The 15,679-nt window shown below is 40.1% G+C and overlaps 7 protein-coding genes across 7 annotated transcripts; 5 read left to right on the top strand and 2 right to left on the bottom strand.

The window, feature by feature from the left end:
* Positions 1-21: 21 nt before the first annotated feature.
* On the top strand, positions 22-2,418 carry GCK72_002636 (uncharacterized protein; the record flags this gene model as incomplete). The annotated part of the gene is made up of 10 exons (XM_053723523.1): positions 22-150; positions 198-392; positions 443-635; positions 682-814; positions 868-1,040; positions 1,089-1,423; positions 1,471-1,667; positions 1,767-1,895; positions 1,942-2,099; positions 2,150-2,418. 10 exons carry the CDS (start codon positions 22-24, stop codon positions 2,416-2,418), a joined length of 1,911 nt encoding a protein of 636 aa, XP_053592168.1.
* Positions 2,419-2,659: 241 nt separating this feature from the next.
* GCK72_002635 (uncharacterized protein) lies at positions 2,660-4,171 on the top strand (the record flags this gene model as incomplete). The annotated part of the gene is made up of 7 exons (XM_003112231.2): positions 2,660-2,766; positions 2,811-2,928; positions 2,972-3,069; positions 3,176-3,260; positions 3,305-3,435; positions 3,486-3,691; positions 3,909-4,171. The coding sequence occupies 7 exons, from the start codon at positions 2,660-2,662 to the stop codon at positions 4,169-4,171; spliced, it is 1,008 nt and encodes a 335-aa protein (XP_003112279.1).
* A 258-nt stretch (positions 4,172-4,429) lies between these two features.
* GCK72_002634 (uncharacterized protein) lies at positions 4,430-6,449 on the top strand (the record flags this gene model as incomplete). Its single annotated transcript, XM_053723522.1, has 5 exons — positions 4,430-4,643; positions 4,690-4,799; positions 4,850-5,502; positions 5,638-6,204; positions 6,251-6,449. The coding sequence occupies 5 exons, from the start codon at positions 4,430-4,432 to the stop codon at positions 6,447-6,449; spliced, it is 1,743 nt and encodes a 580-aa protein (XP_053592167.1).
* Positions 6,450-7,559: 1,110 nt separating this feature from the next.
* GCK72_002633 (uncharacterized protein) lies at positions 7,560-7,844 on the bottom strand (the record flags this gene model as incomplete). Its single annotated transcript, XM_053723521.1, has 1 exon — positions 7,560-7,844. One exon carries the CDS (start codon positions 7,842-7,844, stop codon positions 7,560-7,562), a length of 285 nt encoding a protein of 94 aa, XP_053592166.1.
* An 805-nt stretch (positions 7,845-8,649) lies between these two features.
* On the top strand, positions 8,650-9,212 carry GCK72_002632 (uncharacterized protein; the record flags this gene model as incomplete). The annotated part of the gene is made up of 3 exons (XM_053723520.1): positions 8,650-8,914; positions 8,968-9,062; positions 9,105-9,212. 3 exons carry the CDS (start codon positions 8,650-8,652, stop codon positions 9,210-9,212), a joined length of 468 nt encoding a protein of 155 aa, XP_053592165.1.
* A 3,139-nt stretch (positions 9,213-12,351) lies between these two features.
* GCK72_002631 (uncharacterized protein) lies at positions 12,352-13,083 on the top strand (the record flags this gene model as incomplete). The annotated part of the gene is made up of 5 exons (XM_003112218.2): positions 12,352-12,425; positions 12,578-12,680; positions 12,727-12,811; positions 12,864-12,943; positions 12,991-13,083. The coding sequence occupies 5 exons, from the start codon at positions 12,352-12,354 to the stop codon at positions 13,081-13,083; spliced, it is 435 nt and encodes a 144-aa protein (XP_003112266.2).
* Positions 13,084-13,416: 333 nt separating this feature from the next.
* Positions 13,417-15,172, bottom strand: GCK72_002630 (uncharacterized protein; the record flags this gene model as incomplete). Its single annotated transcript, XM_003112108.2, has 8 exons — positions 13,417-13,563; positions 13,670-13,763; positions 13,840-14,012; positions 14,309-14,391; positions 14,446-14,569; positions 14,626-14,937; positions 14,985-15,059; positions 15,107-15,172. The coding sequence occupies 8 exons, from the start codon at positions 15,170-15,172 to the stop codon at positions 13,417-13,419; spliced, it is 1,074 nt and encodes a 357-aa protein (XP_003112156.2).
* Positions 15,173-15,679: the final 507 nt, after the last annotated feature.

Below are 15,679 nucleotides of genomic sequence, written 5' to 3'. Positions count from 1 at the left end.
AAGACACACAACATTTCAGAGATGTTTCAACAACGTCCGGCACCTACAGAACTCCCGCCAGTAGATGATGTCATTGCGATTTGTCGGGATATCAGTTCTAATATTATTTCCACAGAAAGAAATGTTCCTATCGCCAAATTGATTATTCAAGTAACATTTTGAATTCTTTGACGCATTTTTCAATATTTAGCTTTCAGAAACTTTTCCGAAATCCACATATCGATTTGTGTGCCATCCTCCCTCCTCCACAACACTATCAGGAATCGCCATACAATCACATTAACTCGCTTATAAACGGAAATTCGATATTCTTCGAAACCGTTCTGGAGGATGATCAGTTGTGCTCTGATTTATGGGATAGCATTCTACATCAATGCGAGGTTTCAGGGGCGGTGAGAAAGACGTTATTAGGTTATATATTTAGAAACAATAGTAATTTCAGCCAACAGACCCTGCGAAAGACTCGATATTATTCCAATTAGTCGCTCAATATGTTACTCGAATGCTTCCTTGCGACGAATCAGCTTCCACGTCTATGTCAGTTCCACGTTCACCGAAAACTATACATCAAACCATTCGCACGCCGCTTCAACTGTTCCGCGCCGATTCTCCGCTTGTAAATCGAATTAGTATTGGTACTGTATCTGAATTCTTCGCAGTTTTAAATTCTCATTATTCCAGAGGATCGGAGTCAAATTATGTCGGTGACAAACGTCAGTTTCCAGCCGCGACTAGTTCAAAATTTCTGCAGTTTTATTGCCAAAACGTGCGAAACGGCTCAATTCACCAATGCAAATCGATTGCTGCTTATTCGGTATTCACAGAAATTCCAAAGAATTGTATTGCTAATTTCGAATATATTTTTAGGTTCCTCTTGAAACAATTCCACGTATTCTGTCAGCACAGCACGGGAGACACTGAAGTTGACAGCTGGAAATTAGATCTGATGGCTGCTGCTCCATTCAAATGGCCACTTTTAGACTTTTTCAAGAGTTCCATAAGTCAAGTGCCCACAAGTACTGTTTTCAGGGATATTATGAGTGAGTTCCCCACTTCAACGTCTTTTTTCATATTTGTCACTTTTTTAGTGTGCTGGCTGACCTACGCGAGGCCATGGCGATATCACAACATGTCCAGCCCGTCAGATTTCGCTCCGGCCGCAAAATACAAACAGTTCTTCGAAAAGAACATTGAATTCTATGAACTTGTGTTAGGAAAGATAATCAAAAAGTTCGCTGCATTCGAAATGTGCGAAGAACTGCTCACGTCGTTACGAGCAATTGTAGAATTCGCATGGAGAGAACCACAGACTCTGTTGCTTCTTCATGTTCAACTGGACATTCAACCACACGTATTCGAGTTGCTGAAACAGATGCAAGTGGTTGTCCGAACTCATATGAGAATCATTCAGAGTGAAAATGCGGTAATTTTCAATTTGAAGAACTTCGAATAATTTTTTAATTTTTTCAGAAGAACTCCGGGTTCTGGGGTTCACTTTTCCCTAGCGCCGAGATACCAAGAATTGCTTCGAGTGAACGGATTTGCAACGATCTGTTGACACTTTTAAAAGACAGTGATTCCTATGTTGGAACGCATTTGATGTCGGAAATGGAAGTGACTCAAGTTGGGGGAGATGCCAATCAAACTGTGGATTACGCCAGGGATCGGTAAGCTGAAGAAATATAGATTCTATTCAAAGCAATTTTTAGACAAAATCTGATAAAATTTCTAGTTTCACGAGCTGTTTCACCTCCATTAAGTTTCAGACATTGTCTATCTCTTCTCAACGAAACACCGAAATCTGGTCTTGGTTTACCCGACCATTTCATCGATTCCCCTACGAATCACATGGTTCTCACCCCAATCGGACAACGACAAGTTTTGAATCGCGAGAAGTATGCCATAGCTGGACACTTTCCATTTTAAAATATAACTTTTCAGACGATTCGACTTCTCGAGATGTGCCAAAGACGACCCTAAAGCTCCTCCACGAAGTTACGAGTTGGCACCAGCTGTTCGATTAACTAATGCGTTGGCACAAAAGCTGAACGAATTTTCGTTCGTTCGGAGTATTGGAGAGCATTATTCAGAGAAGACTGGTCAGTGTTTCCTTGTGTTTATGCATTAATTTTCGAATTAATAATTCCAGTTATTGGTGCAATCGTCCGTAAAGTGATGTATCCACCGGTCCCAAATCTCGATCCAAATGCAACAGTCCCTGCGTACTCTGCACGAGTCGTACGATCTCCTCCATTACTTCGGCTTCGATTTTTCGCCAGCTACATGTCAATAATCGGGATCGGCTGGGTCATTCTCGCTTACAACTACGGAAACATCTTCACCATCGTCTCGGTCATTGTGTTCGCTCTCATCCTCTCGGTACTATACCTCGCTCAAATTGATTCCGGGTCTTATTGATTAGAATTGCACTTGTTTTCATTTTGTTCCTTCCAAATCTTGTTTTGTGCTCTCATCTGTGAAGTCAATCAAATTGCTATCTCGAGTTATCTCTCCCTTATCGTTTTATTTAATTAAGAAAATAAATATTAATAATGCAAGAAAGTCATAAGTCGAAGTCTTTTTTTAATTGTCTTTTGCTATTTGAGAACTATCTTTGAATGATAAAAAATCAAAAAACAATCGAAGAATTCATGATCAGATGGGAAAGTTAGAAGACGTGGAAGCGGAGAAAAAAGTATGGGAGAGCGACGATGCGTGGGAACTCCGAAAAGCGTTCATGTTGGCACATTACGATGATTATCCAAAGTGAGTATTTAGATTTCTGATTGGAATCACCGATTAAATTCCAGAATCCAATTACAATGCCTATCACAACTCTTCATCAATGTTACACTTCTCGGATGCGAGTATTCTGAATCGCTGATGCAAAAAATTCGAACAATGGGCGCAGGAATTGCAGCCAATAAAGTAGGTGTAACTCATAGAATTCGTTTGAAAAAAAGAAGTTTAGGACCGCACCAAAACTGGAAGCTACGTGAAAGCGTCCGCTGCGAAGAAGAGACAAGCAGTGAAGCCGTCGGATTTGGAAGGAGCGCCAGTAGAGGCGAAGTGAGAGTTTTTCACTCATTAGAACTATTCGATTTAATAAAAATTTAATAATCTTCCACACATTCTCAACGTAATCGGTTTGCGGTGTCTCACTTTTAGGTTTCAGACGAGAGAAAGTTGAAGAGGCGCCCGTTTCGGACCACGAGGCGTACAATGAGAGACTCGAGAAGTTGAGATCCACTTTGTCTTTGGTAATTGTCTTTTTTTATTTTCCCAATCGAATGGAAATTTTCAGACTCCTCACCACTTGACTGGCGAGCAAATGATGAAAGCTGCAACGAATGGATGTCTGATGAAGTGGTACGTCAAGAAGGTCAATCAGAAAATTGAGATTTACATCGATCGATATGTGGCATTCAGGCATACGTGAGTCACCGAGTTCTCATTATGAATCTTTCAAATAATTACATTTTCAGATTCTCTCAATACTGTGTGGACATTCATGATTGTGCTGTGAATGCACTAATCGAAAGCATACTGTCGTGTACAGCTGCTCTTAATGATGATGGAGATGAGATTCGATTCGATGGAGTGCCGGCTGATGAGTGTTATGCGAAATCAGTAGAGAGACGACTTGGGAAGATTAAGGGAGGATTGGGAAATGGAACTCACACGTTGAAGGGTGAGTTGAAACGATGAGATGTGTAAGAAAACAGTCGAAATCTCGATTTTTTGCAAAAAATTGAAAAATATTCAAAAATTTTAATTTTTGTACTGTGACCCGAACCGGGCCAGGAAAAAATCTCAAATCGGCCCTTCCCGGCCCGTTGCAAATCTGCCGGATTCACAAATTCAATTAAAATTTCGTCCGAATAACATCAAAAACTCCTGATTTCCAGCATTTTCCACTCAACTCGAATCTGTCAACATGTCTCTCATTCAAAATACCAAAAAACTCGAGGGATGGTCCCAACAACTGGATCTCGTCACTGCTGATCTCCTTCTTGGATCTCGTATTCTCTCAAGCACTGAATGCACAAAACCTGCGATGGCGACGATCGCCGATGAAATGTGTGCTCAAATCTGTCAATTGATTCTGACGAATAACGCAACAGTCATCAATTCAATGAAATCTCACAGTTCTCTTGCATTCCAAGTCTAATCTCACTCATTTTCTGTCATTTTATTGTTGGTTATTTATTGGTTTTTATTGATTATTCATACTTTTTTGCACTTCTTCTCTCCCTCTGTGCACACAATCGATCTTACTCGGTGTTCTTCGAGTCTGTTGTCAAATAAATTCTTACTGATCTAATCATTTACTTACTTTATTTTTTTTCCAAATTGTTATAGTCAATCCGAAATATTTACCTGAATTCTTTCGTCTTTTTTTGAAATGAAAACAAATTTTCTTTTTCAGATGTCCCTGGCGTTCAGAACACTCTCATTTGGAATTAAAAAGGCCCCGCCGAAGAAAAAAGACGCTGATCATTCGAAGAAAGAGCTATCAACAATCACAGCTGAATCATTGAAAAGATATGATGAGCTCCGCGAGAAAATGATTGGAAAAGTTGAGACGAAAAAAGGGAAGAAGGTTAAGAAAGCAGTGAAGAAAGATTGGAGACTCGAGAATTGTAATTTCAAGATTAGAAGTTTCTTTTTTAAAACGTTTTGTTTCAGCATCCATTCGACTTTTATCATCGAGAAAGCGAGATCATGAATCAGATGAGGATTCAGATGAGGAAGCAGAGGAATCTGTTGATGAAGTGGAGAAAAAGATGCAGAAATTGGTAGATTTTCTGAAAAATTGAGAGCCGAATCACTCAAATTTGAATTTCAGCTTGACGACATCCGTCGTGCCAACAGAATCTTCACTTGGGGAGACAACCTTCCAAATATTATTCTTCGATTCACTGATTCTAACATCTCAAGTTCTCTTTTGAGCCGTCTCACTGGTCAATCCATCCGTCAGCCATCTCCAATTCAGATGCAATCGATTCCATTTATGATGAAAAGAAGAAATATTCTAGCTAGTGCTCCAACTGGATCTGGAAAGACGCTGGCATTCGCTCTTCCAGTTATTGAGGAGATTCTGGAATTGAAGCAACGTGCTGATTATTCTAAATCTTCGAAACTGCTTACGATTGTTCTTGAGCCAACTAGAGAGCTAGCTGCACAGACCTACACTGAATTCGTGAAGTATTGCGCTGAAACTTCGATTTCTGTTGCGAATTTCAGTGGAGAGGAGACGGATATTCAGCATGCAGATATTCTCGTTTCGACACCGAATCGAATTGTTTTTCATTTGGATAAAATTGACACTTCTGCATTGAGATGGCTGATTGTTGATGAATCTGATAGACTTTTTGAAGTTATTGAAGGACAAGAGAAGTGTTTCCGTAATCAATTGGGAGCGATTTACAAGGCTTGCGATGCGAAATGTACTCGAGTCGCGTTCTTCAGTGCCACGTTTTCACATGAAGTCGAGAAATGGTTCGTTGGGATTTTTAAATTCCGAGTGACTAATTTAAAACAAAATAAAAAACTCTAATTTTCATAAAGAACTTGTTTTAATTGAAATATTTTTGATCATTCTTCTTCTAAAATTTCAAAAATCGATGTTTCCAGGTGCAAAGAGAATATCGACAACATCGGAATGGTCTGCGTTGGAGAGAGAAATTCTTCGAATACGAGTGTAAAACAAGAACTGACTTATTGTGGAACTGAGGACGGAAAGAAGATTGCCATCAGAAATTTGCTCCGAACTTCTTTCAAACCACCAGCTCTCGTCTTCGTGCAGAGTAAAGATCGAGCTGTTCAACTGGTCAAACTTCTCTCTGCAATCGATTCGAATCTCAAAGTTGACTCAATTAATAGTGGAAAGAGTGACAAGGAGCGAGATGAGACTATGGAAAGATTCAGAAGAGGAGAGATCTGGGTTCTCGTTTGCACTGAATTATTGGGAAGAGGATTGGATTTATCTGATGTTGGATTGGTGATTAATTATGATTTACCTACGTCGATTGTCAGTTATATTCACCGAGTCGGAAGAACTGGAAGAGCTGGAAAGAGTGGACATGCTGTGACTTATTTCACGGATACTGATATGAAGTATATCAAATCTATTGCTACAGTAATCCGACAATCTGGTTTTGAAGTTCCCGAATATTTGTTGGAAATGAAGAAAGTTTCGAGGTAAGAGTGAGAAGGAAATTCGATTATATCAATAGTTTGAATTCAGAGATCGAAAGAAAGAGATGCTGAAACACGCTCCGAAACGTCACAGGATTGCGATGGTGAAGGAGCAAGTTATCAAGAGAAAGAAGATGTTGGCGAAGGCTGCGGCTGATAAGAAGAAGGAAGAGACTGCGGAGAAGCCGAGAACGGAGAAAATCAAAACCAAGAAGAAGAACGGGCTTATCAAAAAGAAGAAATTGTAGTCTTTTGTTGAATTTGAATTTGTTTTTTTTTAATTTGGAAATTGTTTTGTTGAGTTGTTATCCACTGTTTGATTGTTGATGTGAAACACCGTTAATAAGTCGCTTTTCGCTTTAAAGTTTCAAATCGATTCAATTAGAACAATGTGATGAGTTAAACGAGCATGCTGAGCAAACAAGCAATCATTTCTCGTGGGAAGACGTCTTCTTTCCCGACACACTCCTTATGAATATCGATTCTTTTTCCTTTTCCGGTGATCATTTTTTATTTTAAATCCGTTTTTCAGATGGCAAGAAACAACAGGCTTGAAATAAATTTTCGTGCTAGTCGAGTAGGATTCAATGGAATTGATTATATAGTCACAGATGAAGAGTATGCTCGATTAGAAAAAGGAATTATGAGATTTGGAAATTCGGAATTCCAAATTGCGGAAGATGGCGAGGAATTATGTCATCAAACCGAGAGAAGAGCATCTGAATGCAATTATGACAATTGCTGAACACTTCATCAAGCCATTCAATCTGACTTCAATCTTTGATATCTCACTTCAATCTTTGATATCTCAATTTCTGATAATCATCCAATTATGCCAATTATCGATTGGATTCTGATTAGAAATTTTGGCTCGGCTCCGATTGTGGGCTCTTCGTGGGCTCCTCCTCCGATTGTGGAATCCTCGTGGGCACCTCCTCCGATTGTGGAATCCTCGTGGGCTCCTCCTCCGATTCTGGGCTCTTTGTGGACTTCTCCTCCGATTCTGGGCTCCTCCGATTCTTGGCTCCTCATGGACTTCTCCCCCGATTCTGGGATCCTCGAGGGCTCCTCCTCAGGTTCTTGGCTCCTCGTGGGCTCCTCCTCAGGTTCTTGGCTCCTCGTGGGCTCCTCCTCCGATTGTGGAATCCTCGTGGGCTCCTCCTCCGATTGTGGAATCCTCGTGGGCTCCTCCTCCGATTGTGGAATCCTCGTGGGCTCCTCCTCCGATTCTGGGCTCTTTGTGGACTTCTCCTCCGATTCTGGGCTCTTTGTGGACTTCTCCTCCGATTCTGGGCTCCTCCGATTCTTGGCTCCTCATGGACTTCTCCCCCGATTCTGGGATCCTCGAGGGCTCCTCCTCAGGTTCTTGGCTCCTCGTGGGCTCCTCCTCGGGTTCTTGGCTCCTCGTGGAATCCTCCGATTCTGGGATCCTCGTGGACTTCTCCTCCGATTCTGGGATCCTCGTGGGCTCCTCCTCGGGTTCTTGGCTCTTCGTGGAATCCTCCTCCGAATCTGGGATCCTCCTCCGATTGTGGGGTTATCGAGGACTCCTCCTCTTCAATTTCTGGACTTCTGATCCTTCTGGTTGCTGACAGGATGTTCACTACTGAACATCTGGCGAACGAATGATCATTACTGATCATCCTCTAGCCAGATGCTCAGTACTGAACATGCTATAACCGGATGCTCTTCGCTGAACATCCAGTCACCGAATGACCATTTTTGATCATCCAGTCACCGAACGCTCATCGCTGAACATCCTGTCTTGTGTACTCCTACACAACTATATTAGAATCGGCATGTTATATATATACCCACCTCTAGCGATGTGACCGACATCTCACGGACTCCGCCAGTCGCCGTACTTACTATGGGAAAATGGGCGGGGCTGACAGACAAGTACTGATAGGAAAACTGCCTACGGGATGAAATACAGTAACAAAACCGAAAAACCATGTGTGTCCTCTACCGAAGCGATTGGGGAATGAACAACTCGAAATATTTTGAATACAAGATACATTTACACTTACGCTCAACTGTGATCCATATAGGATCATAGTTGAGGGATCCTTATATAAGTACTAGATCCTAGCTCAAAGAAGAATACGATGTTAACAGACGGAAGAAGATGTGTTATAGCTCAAAAATTGCTGAACATGAACCCAGTGTTATATTTTTTGTAATTGCATATGTTTTTCTTTCTTTTTACACTACTGCACAATGAGCCATGCCTCTGCAAATTCAGAAAATTTGATTCTGAAAATTTGAGAGCAAGCGCGCTCCACCGCACCGAGAAATATTGATGAATTTCGAAGGGTTTTTTTCAGGTTTCGCATAAATTTTATTCAATTTTTTTTTACTCTCTTCTAGTTTTTGTATCATTCTTTGCCTGAATTCGATTGAAAACATTTTTCAACTTCTATTTCAATATGTTACAGACAGCTGGAAATGGGGCGTGATCGAAGCCGCAGTCGAGACAGAAAACGACGATCTCGTTCACGTTCCGTCGAGAAGCGTCGAGAGCGAAGCAAATCTCGAGACAGAGAACGACGTGACATTCGAAAACCTCGAGACGATAAAGAGAGAAGAAGTCGAAGCAGAAGTCCACGTGACAAGCGAGATCGACGTGACAGAAGTCGTTCACGAGAACGGAAGGAACGAGATCGCGAACGGCAGAGAAAGGATAAGGAGCCAAAAAAGAGAGAAAAACAAGGTAATTGTTGATCTCCTAATCGCCAATTTGCTATATTTTATTCATTTTTTCAGAAGAAATCAGTCTAGAATCGCTGCAAAGCGTCGATGACGAATCCATGATGGCTGCAATGGGATTCGGAGGTTTCAATACTACTAAAAATAAACAGGTAAACTATTTTTTATTTTATGTAAAACGTCTCACATTCCAGGTCAACGATAACGTGGATGGTTGCGTCAATATCAAAAAACCGCGCCGATACCGTCAATACATGAACAGAAAGGGTGGATTCAATCGTCCGCTTGATTTTATGGGATAATTTATTTTCACATCACTTTTATAATCGTATTGATCTCTTAAAGAGTCTTTTTATTCTGTAAAAAAACACTTATTTATTTGAAAAATGTTGATCCTTTGTTAACTTCTCAGAGGTTATAGCCTGTCAATATCGTTCCTTTGCTCTTTTTGTCTGGAATTTTGCGACCAAATTTTCAAATTAGTTTACAGATTTCTATATTTTTCCCTCGCTAAATGGTAAACATGGACGATAAACATATTGGAAGCGTCATTTCTGCAGAAACCAACGATGGTAGTGTTTATCAAGGAAAGCTGACAACTTTGGATGCTCATAATGGGAATGTCACCATGGCAAATGTTATAAAGTAAGCAAAATAGGGGAGTATGCGGCAAAAATGCAATAAGCTCTGCCGCAACTTTCGTATTGTTTTTCTGTAAACATTATTTTTCAAATGACTTTTTTCAGAGACGGATTGCCGCTCAACCGCTGTATTACTCTTTCGTCCTCAGATATATCCCGATTAAAAGTTATTCGAGCAGCCACTCAACCGACTTCTGTTACACCTGCTCAAGTCCCGCTTTATTCTGCTCCTTCGGCTAAAAAGCAAAAGCCACTGAAAAAATCAGTTGATTCTACTATTTCTTCTACTTCTATCGCTTCTTCATCTGCTTCTTCTGTGCCGACATCTTCAAGCAATAATCGACCAATGATTTTGCCACCGAAATCGAAAGGAAAGTCTCCGAAAACTTGTGAGTAAAAAATTCGATATTTTAGCAGTAAATTGTCAGGTCTTTAGAATCCCATTCAATATTTTCTTGAATTTTGAACTGAAAATTGTCATTTCAACGGAACTTTTTATGCAAATTACTAATAAATTTCATAGTTGTAGCAAGTGTCGAAAAACTCTTCGAGCATCACTCCAACCAACGCGCTTCTCCGCCGAAGCAACCTGCACCTTCGAAAAAACAGAATCGTCAGTCTCCAAAACGTAATGGATTCTCTCATGTTACCGAAGAAATCTCTGAAACTCCACAATTCAAAAATTTCGAACCCCAAGTTCCGAATCCAAAAGTTTTGAGTGCAATCACGCCGAATGGTGGGAAATGCTCCAAGAAACAAGGTATGCCTGTTAGCTGTAAATTGTATCCGAAACTGTTTCACCAGGTCCGTCCGGAAATCCAGTCCTTGATGCTCTAAATCACTATAAAGGAATCGGCCGTCGGAACAAAAATGATCTGTCGGAACCAATCGATTTCGATTTGGATTCAGATTTTGATTTTGCTGAGAACTTGAAATTGTTTGAGAAAGATGTGAGCGTCTTTTCTTCTTCACAATTATTCAAATAATGTCTTTCTCAGCAAAACGACGACGAGTACTACGAGAATGTGGAGAAACTGAAAGTCTCTCAAAATTTTGCTCATTACGAAAATATCATTGACGATGAGAATCGCATTACCTCGTGGACCAATCTGAAAGCGCGTTCCGGTCTTGTGAAATCAGGAGGAACACCGCAAAAATTGGAGTCGGTTACCATTTTGCCTTTCAATTTTAATGATTTTCATTCAGAAATAGTACTCACTTTCAAGTGACTGGAGTGAGCTTCGAGAAATCGATGAATGGAGATCCCATACCGGCAATTAGTGTTCATGAGAAGAAGGAGTTTTTGAATGTAAGGGAAATGACAATATTTTAAGTTTAGATTTCGGTGTCTTCATCTACTCTTAACATAGAAATTTAACTCACTAATTTTAAATTCAAATCAGATCTGTTGATCCGCTCAGCCGTTTTAGTATCTATCGGTGTAAAAGACACCCAAAACTTCAAATCTTCCACAGTATTTTACTGAAGCAAACCTCTGCTTTTCAAGGCGTGCAAAGAATCTCTCGGCGAAGCTGTCTACGACACCGTCGTCGCTGATCGCATCTTCCAATGGGTCTCCGAAATCCAAATGTCTCATGGTGACACTCACGGAACCATTGTTCTCCTTGCCTCCGCATCAAACTCCGTTCGCTCTATTCGACGTCTTCTCACTCATTTTGACAAACGACGATACAATTGTCATTTGTTCGGAAAATATCCTGGACAACATTTCGATCATGTCAATGTAGTTGATGATGTGAAACAGTTGCCAAGAGAAGTGCCCGTGAGTCGAGTCAACATGTCGAAATTTGCATATGATCATTCACTTTTTGCAGATTATTTGCATTCTTTCCCAAGAAGTGAATGACGACGTGGAATGCTGGCTTCGTGCTCAGAGCAATGGCATCTCATCTCACTATATTTGTGTTGAGAGTGTTCCATCAATTCTCGATGCTTCTCGCTGTCATCTCCTCCAATTCGGATGTGCTACGAACGGTCTTCGTCATGTGGAACGAAAAGTTAAAGCGGTGACACGTGGAGGAATCACTTTTGAAAAGTTGTGTCAAGGGAAGATGCGAGAGGAAACTAGTTCCGTTCTTGTTGGTACGTTGAAAAATGAATCTAGATCTGAGTCTGAAATTATGAAATTTTCGTTCCAGATAGTGCTATTGCTGATCTCGGATCTCCGTCCAATTGGTTCGATGAGGTGTCTGCCAGATTCATCGCTACAGCCTTCGCCACCAATTTTCTCATCAGACTCTCCAAATCCAAATAATTTACTTTTTTTCTTCAGTTTTCCCCGTTTTCTAGAACAATCTAGTCCCTGTTATTGTCTAAGTAACAAGTGTATATCTTTCCCCTTTTCTCTTTTTTACTTTACAAGTTATCTCAATCAATTCAGACCAATTCGTGTAGTTTTTTTTCAAAGTTTAGCATTTTTCCTTCTTTTTAAGGTTGTTCTTTCTTCATGTTTATCCCTCACATCTTCCTCATTCCCGTTTTGAATATTTCGGTGGTATAGTATAAGAATCCCCGTTTTCGCACTTTTTTGCAATCATTATTTTCCTATAATATCAATCACCACCCGTTCCAAGTGTTATCATCATCAAGAAGAGTCTATCCCTCAGTTTGAGAAAATCTATAAAAGATTATAGACTAGAAATTTTGAGATGTCATGAATAAGCAGTAAAAATCTACAGTTTCTAAATATCTTTAATCTTTATAGAAAATTCAAGAAAAGTGTCGGAAAGAAAATTTCAGAAATGAGAAGAAGGTGATATCAAAATCAAAAGAGATCAAGATGGCAGACGAAAGCAAAGAAATTTTATCTTTATTCGAAACCTCTAGGAATAAAACAAATCTAACAAGTGAAAGGTTAGCCAAAGTGACAAAAATCCAATAATTTTCTCATAAAAATGTATTGAATTAATGGGAGGAAAAGGGCACACAGGCACCCCACTCCCGATATACGATATTTCAATGTTCTGACTCATTGTCCCCTATCACAATGAACTCGTTTCTTTCAGTACTTACTCTGTCGCTGGTGCTCTTCTACTCTCCGGAAAATGGATGAACGATTGGTGGGAAATCAGTTTGAGCATATTCCTTTGGATGACTCTTTCTTTTATGGTAATTTGTCTCTTTTTTACAATTTTATTTGATGATTTTCTTCCAGATAATAAGCCTTGGCGCCTCACTTCTCTCCCTTTTTACACTACGAAAGCACCCATATGTCTGCTTTATTCCCATTCCATTTATAAGTAAGAGAACTGTTTTGGACCGCTTGAAATTAATTTTCCAAAAAAATTTCAGTAATGATGATTGTTATCCCTTTTGTCTTCGGTGCTCCCACTTCAATGGTGTTAGCGTTGGCAATGCATGCCTCCAGAAATGTAAGTTTAAGTTATCAAATCCACATCAGAAATAAAGAATTTTGCAGGCTGTGAGCACATGGTATTGTGCAGTGATGGGCATCGTCCAAACGATTCTGATTTTTGTGATATCTGTGACACGAATACACGCAACGCTCTGAAACTTTTCTTCTTGAATTCTATGTAAAAACATATTTTTAATAAACGTGTAATTGTTTTCTGACAAAGAAATTTCAAACGAAAAACAAGAATGAAGTCGAAAGATGGCGTAGAAAAAAGAGGAGAGGAGTTTATGCGGGTAAGTCGGAGAAAAACGAATCGAACTCTGTCTTGTGGAGTAAAGCGATAAAAGACGCGGGATGGATGTGGATGTCATAGAAGGGAATCTATACAGAATTAAAAATAGAAGTTGTCTCTTACTAATCATCATAGAATTTTTTGTGTCTAACAGTCTGAAGAGGGAAAACAAGAAAAGACAAAAAAGGGATAAAGGTTTATGCGAGGTCCTTAACACGAGCACAGACATCAGCGGTGAATGAAGAACACGTTCCACTACCTCCGAGATCTCCGGTCTTTGCACGTCCGTCGGCGATAGCGTCAAATACTGCCTTCTCGATACGAGCAGCGTGTTGTGGGAGGTTCTGAAAAGGAAAATAATTGAGAACGAGGTTTCTATAAGCTAGTTATTTCTGATTCTTATCGTTGTTTTTGGCTCCGCATTTCATTAATTGAAAAATAATGACAAACCATGTAACGGAGCATCATAACAGCAGAAAGGAGAAGAGCAGTTGGGTTGGCCTTGTCTTGTCCAGCGATATCTGGGGCGGTTCCGTGAACGGATCTGAAAGAAAAGTTGTTAATTCCATTTAGTTTCTTTATACTTTCAATTTCTTCGGATAAAAAACACCAAAACTCACTCGAATACGGCAGCTTCCTTTCCAATATTTCCGGATGGTGTGACTCCGAGTCCTCCGACGAGACCAGCGCACAAATCGGAGAGGATATCTCCGTACAAGTTTGGCATAACGAGGACATCGTATTGGGATGGGTCTTGGACCATGTTAAGACAAACGGTATCGAGGTAGGCTTCCTGAAAAATGTTTTATGTGAAACTGAAAATTATGAGAATCTGGAGTGGGGTTGGATGAGCTCACAACTCTGTATAAACTTGTAATTTTTGCTTCTAACTGGAGATTTCGGTGTTTTCAACACTCACTAGCGAAAGAAAAGTTGTTGTGATTAAAACTGTTCCCGCTAGATGTCAGAAACCAACAGAGCCTACTGTACTCCATTTTGCAAAAAAAAAAAAACGAAAATTCAGATATTGACGAAGTCAGAAGTCGAGCCAGTCGTCCAAGTTCATAAGTTTAAAATATTAATAATTACCTTGAACTTGATATCTGGGTACAGAGCGGCTTGTTCGCGACAGATAGATAAGAACAGACCGTCTGATTGTCTCATGATGTTGGCTGAAAATATAATACATTTTTTTTTCCTTTTAAAAAAAAAACATTTAAATTTACCTTTGTGCACAGCGGTGACAACCTTGCGTCCATTCTGGCGGGCGTATTCGAAGGCGAAGCTGGCGACATTTCTTGAGGCGGTTTCAGTGATGAGCTTGATCGATTGGACGACTCCTGGCACAATCTGAAAGTTTGAACGTTTAATTTCCGATTATATCAAATTTAAAAAAAAAACTTTACCTCGTGTTCAATTCCAGAGTATTCTCCTTCCGTGTTTTCACGAATGGTGACAACATCGACATTGTCGTACAATGTCTTGTGTCCTTCCAGGGAACGGCACGGACGAACGTTGGCGTACAGATTGAATTCTTTTCTGACAGCCAAGTTCAATGATCTGTGTCCTTTTCCGATTGGAGTCTCGAGTGGTCCCTTGAGTCCAACTTTGTTCTCATGCATCAGCTCGATACAACGATTTGGAATACGGAAAACTCCGTCACGTCCTTTTACTGGAGTGACATCGACTGGATCCCAAGCGATTGGGGCATTGGCAGCCTGAAAATTAGAGAAGTTTACTTATATTTTAAAATTTAAATTCTTACTTCAAAGATCTTTTGAACGGCGGCAGAGATTTCTGGTCCGATACCGTCTCCTGGAATCAATGTGACACGACGAATCTAAAATTTTTTCGAATAATTTTTTGTTACTTCAAGATAACGCTTACATCGCCGGAGCTGAATCGCATTGTTTGTCCGATGGACGAAGCCTTCTTGATGCATTTGCCAAGCATGATGAGCCCTGGAAAAATCAATATGAAAACGGAAAAAAATGAACATAATATAGAAGAGTTGACTTGAAAAATGATACGGAAAAAACAGCTTTCAGTGAAGAGTTATCTTAAAGTTAGAGAACCAACAAAAAATAAGGGCGGTAGCAGTCGAGACGGTGTTCGATAGAGCGCAGTTTATCGATCATGGAAAGGGCGGCCAGCAAAATGGCCGAAGCATCGAGAGTTGAAAACGGGCAGAGGGTGGACAGACAATCATACAAAAAAGACACATAGCATTTCTCTTTTTTCTATGTCGTTTCTTTTTCTCTTTCTCTTCCGGATTCCTGCTTGACGCCGCTGCGCCCTGTGGCGTGGAAAAAGAGAACCAGATTAAAATCTCTTTTGCACCTTACGGGTTTGGCTTCATCGTGTTACGTGGATTTCATCTCTTTTTATTGATTTCTATTGTTTTCTTAATGTTATCGAAATTTTGGAGAAGGAAAGTCAACTGATTTTCATTTTCATTTG

The sequence above is a fragment of the Caenorhabditis remanei genome, chromosome I, assembly GCF_010183535.1.
Source record: "Caenorhabditis remanei strain PX506 chromosome I, whole genome shotgun sequence".
Taxonomy (NCBI): domain Eukaryota; kingdom Metazoa; phylum Nematoda; class Chromadorea; order Rhabditida; family Rhabditidae; genus Caenorhabditis; species Caenorhabditis remanei.
The sequence above is the reverse complement of the archived record's forward strand: the minus strand, read 5'-3'. Positions and strand labels throughout refer to the sequence as shown.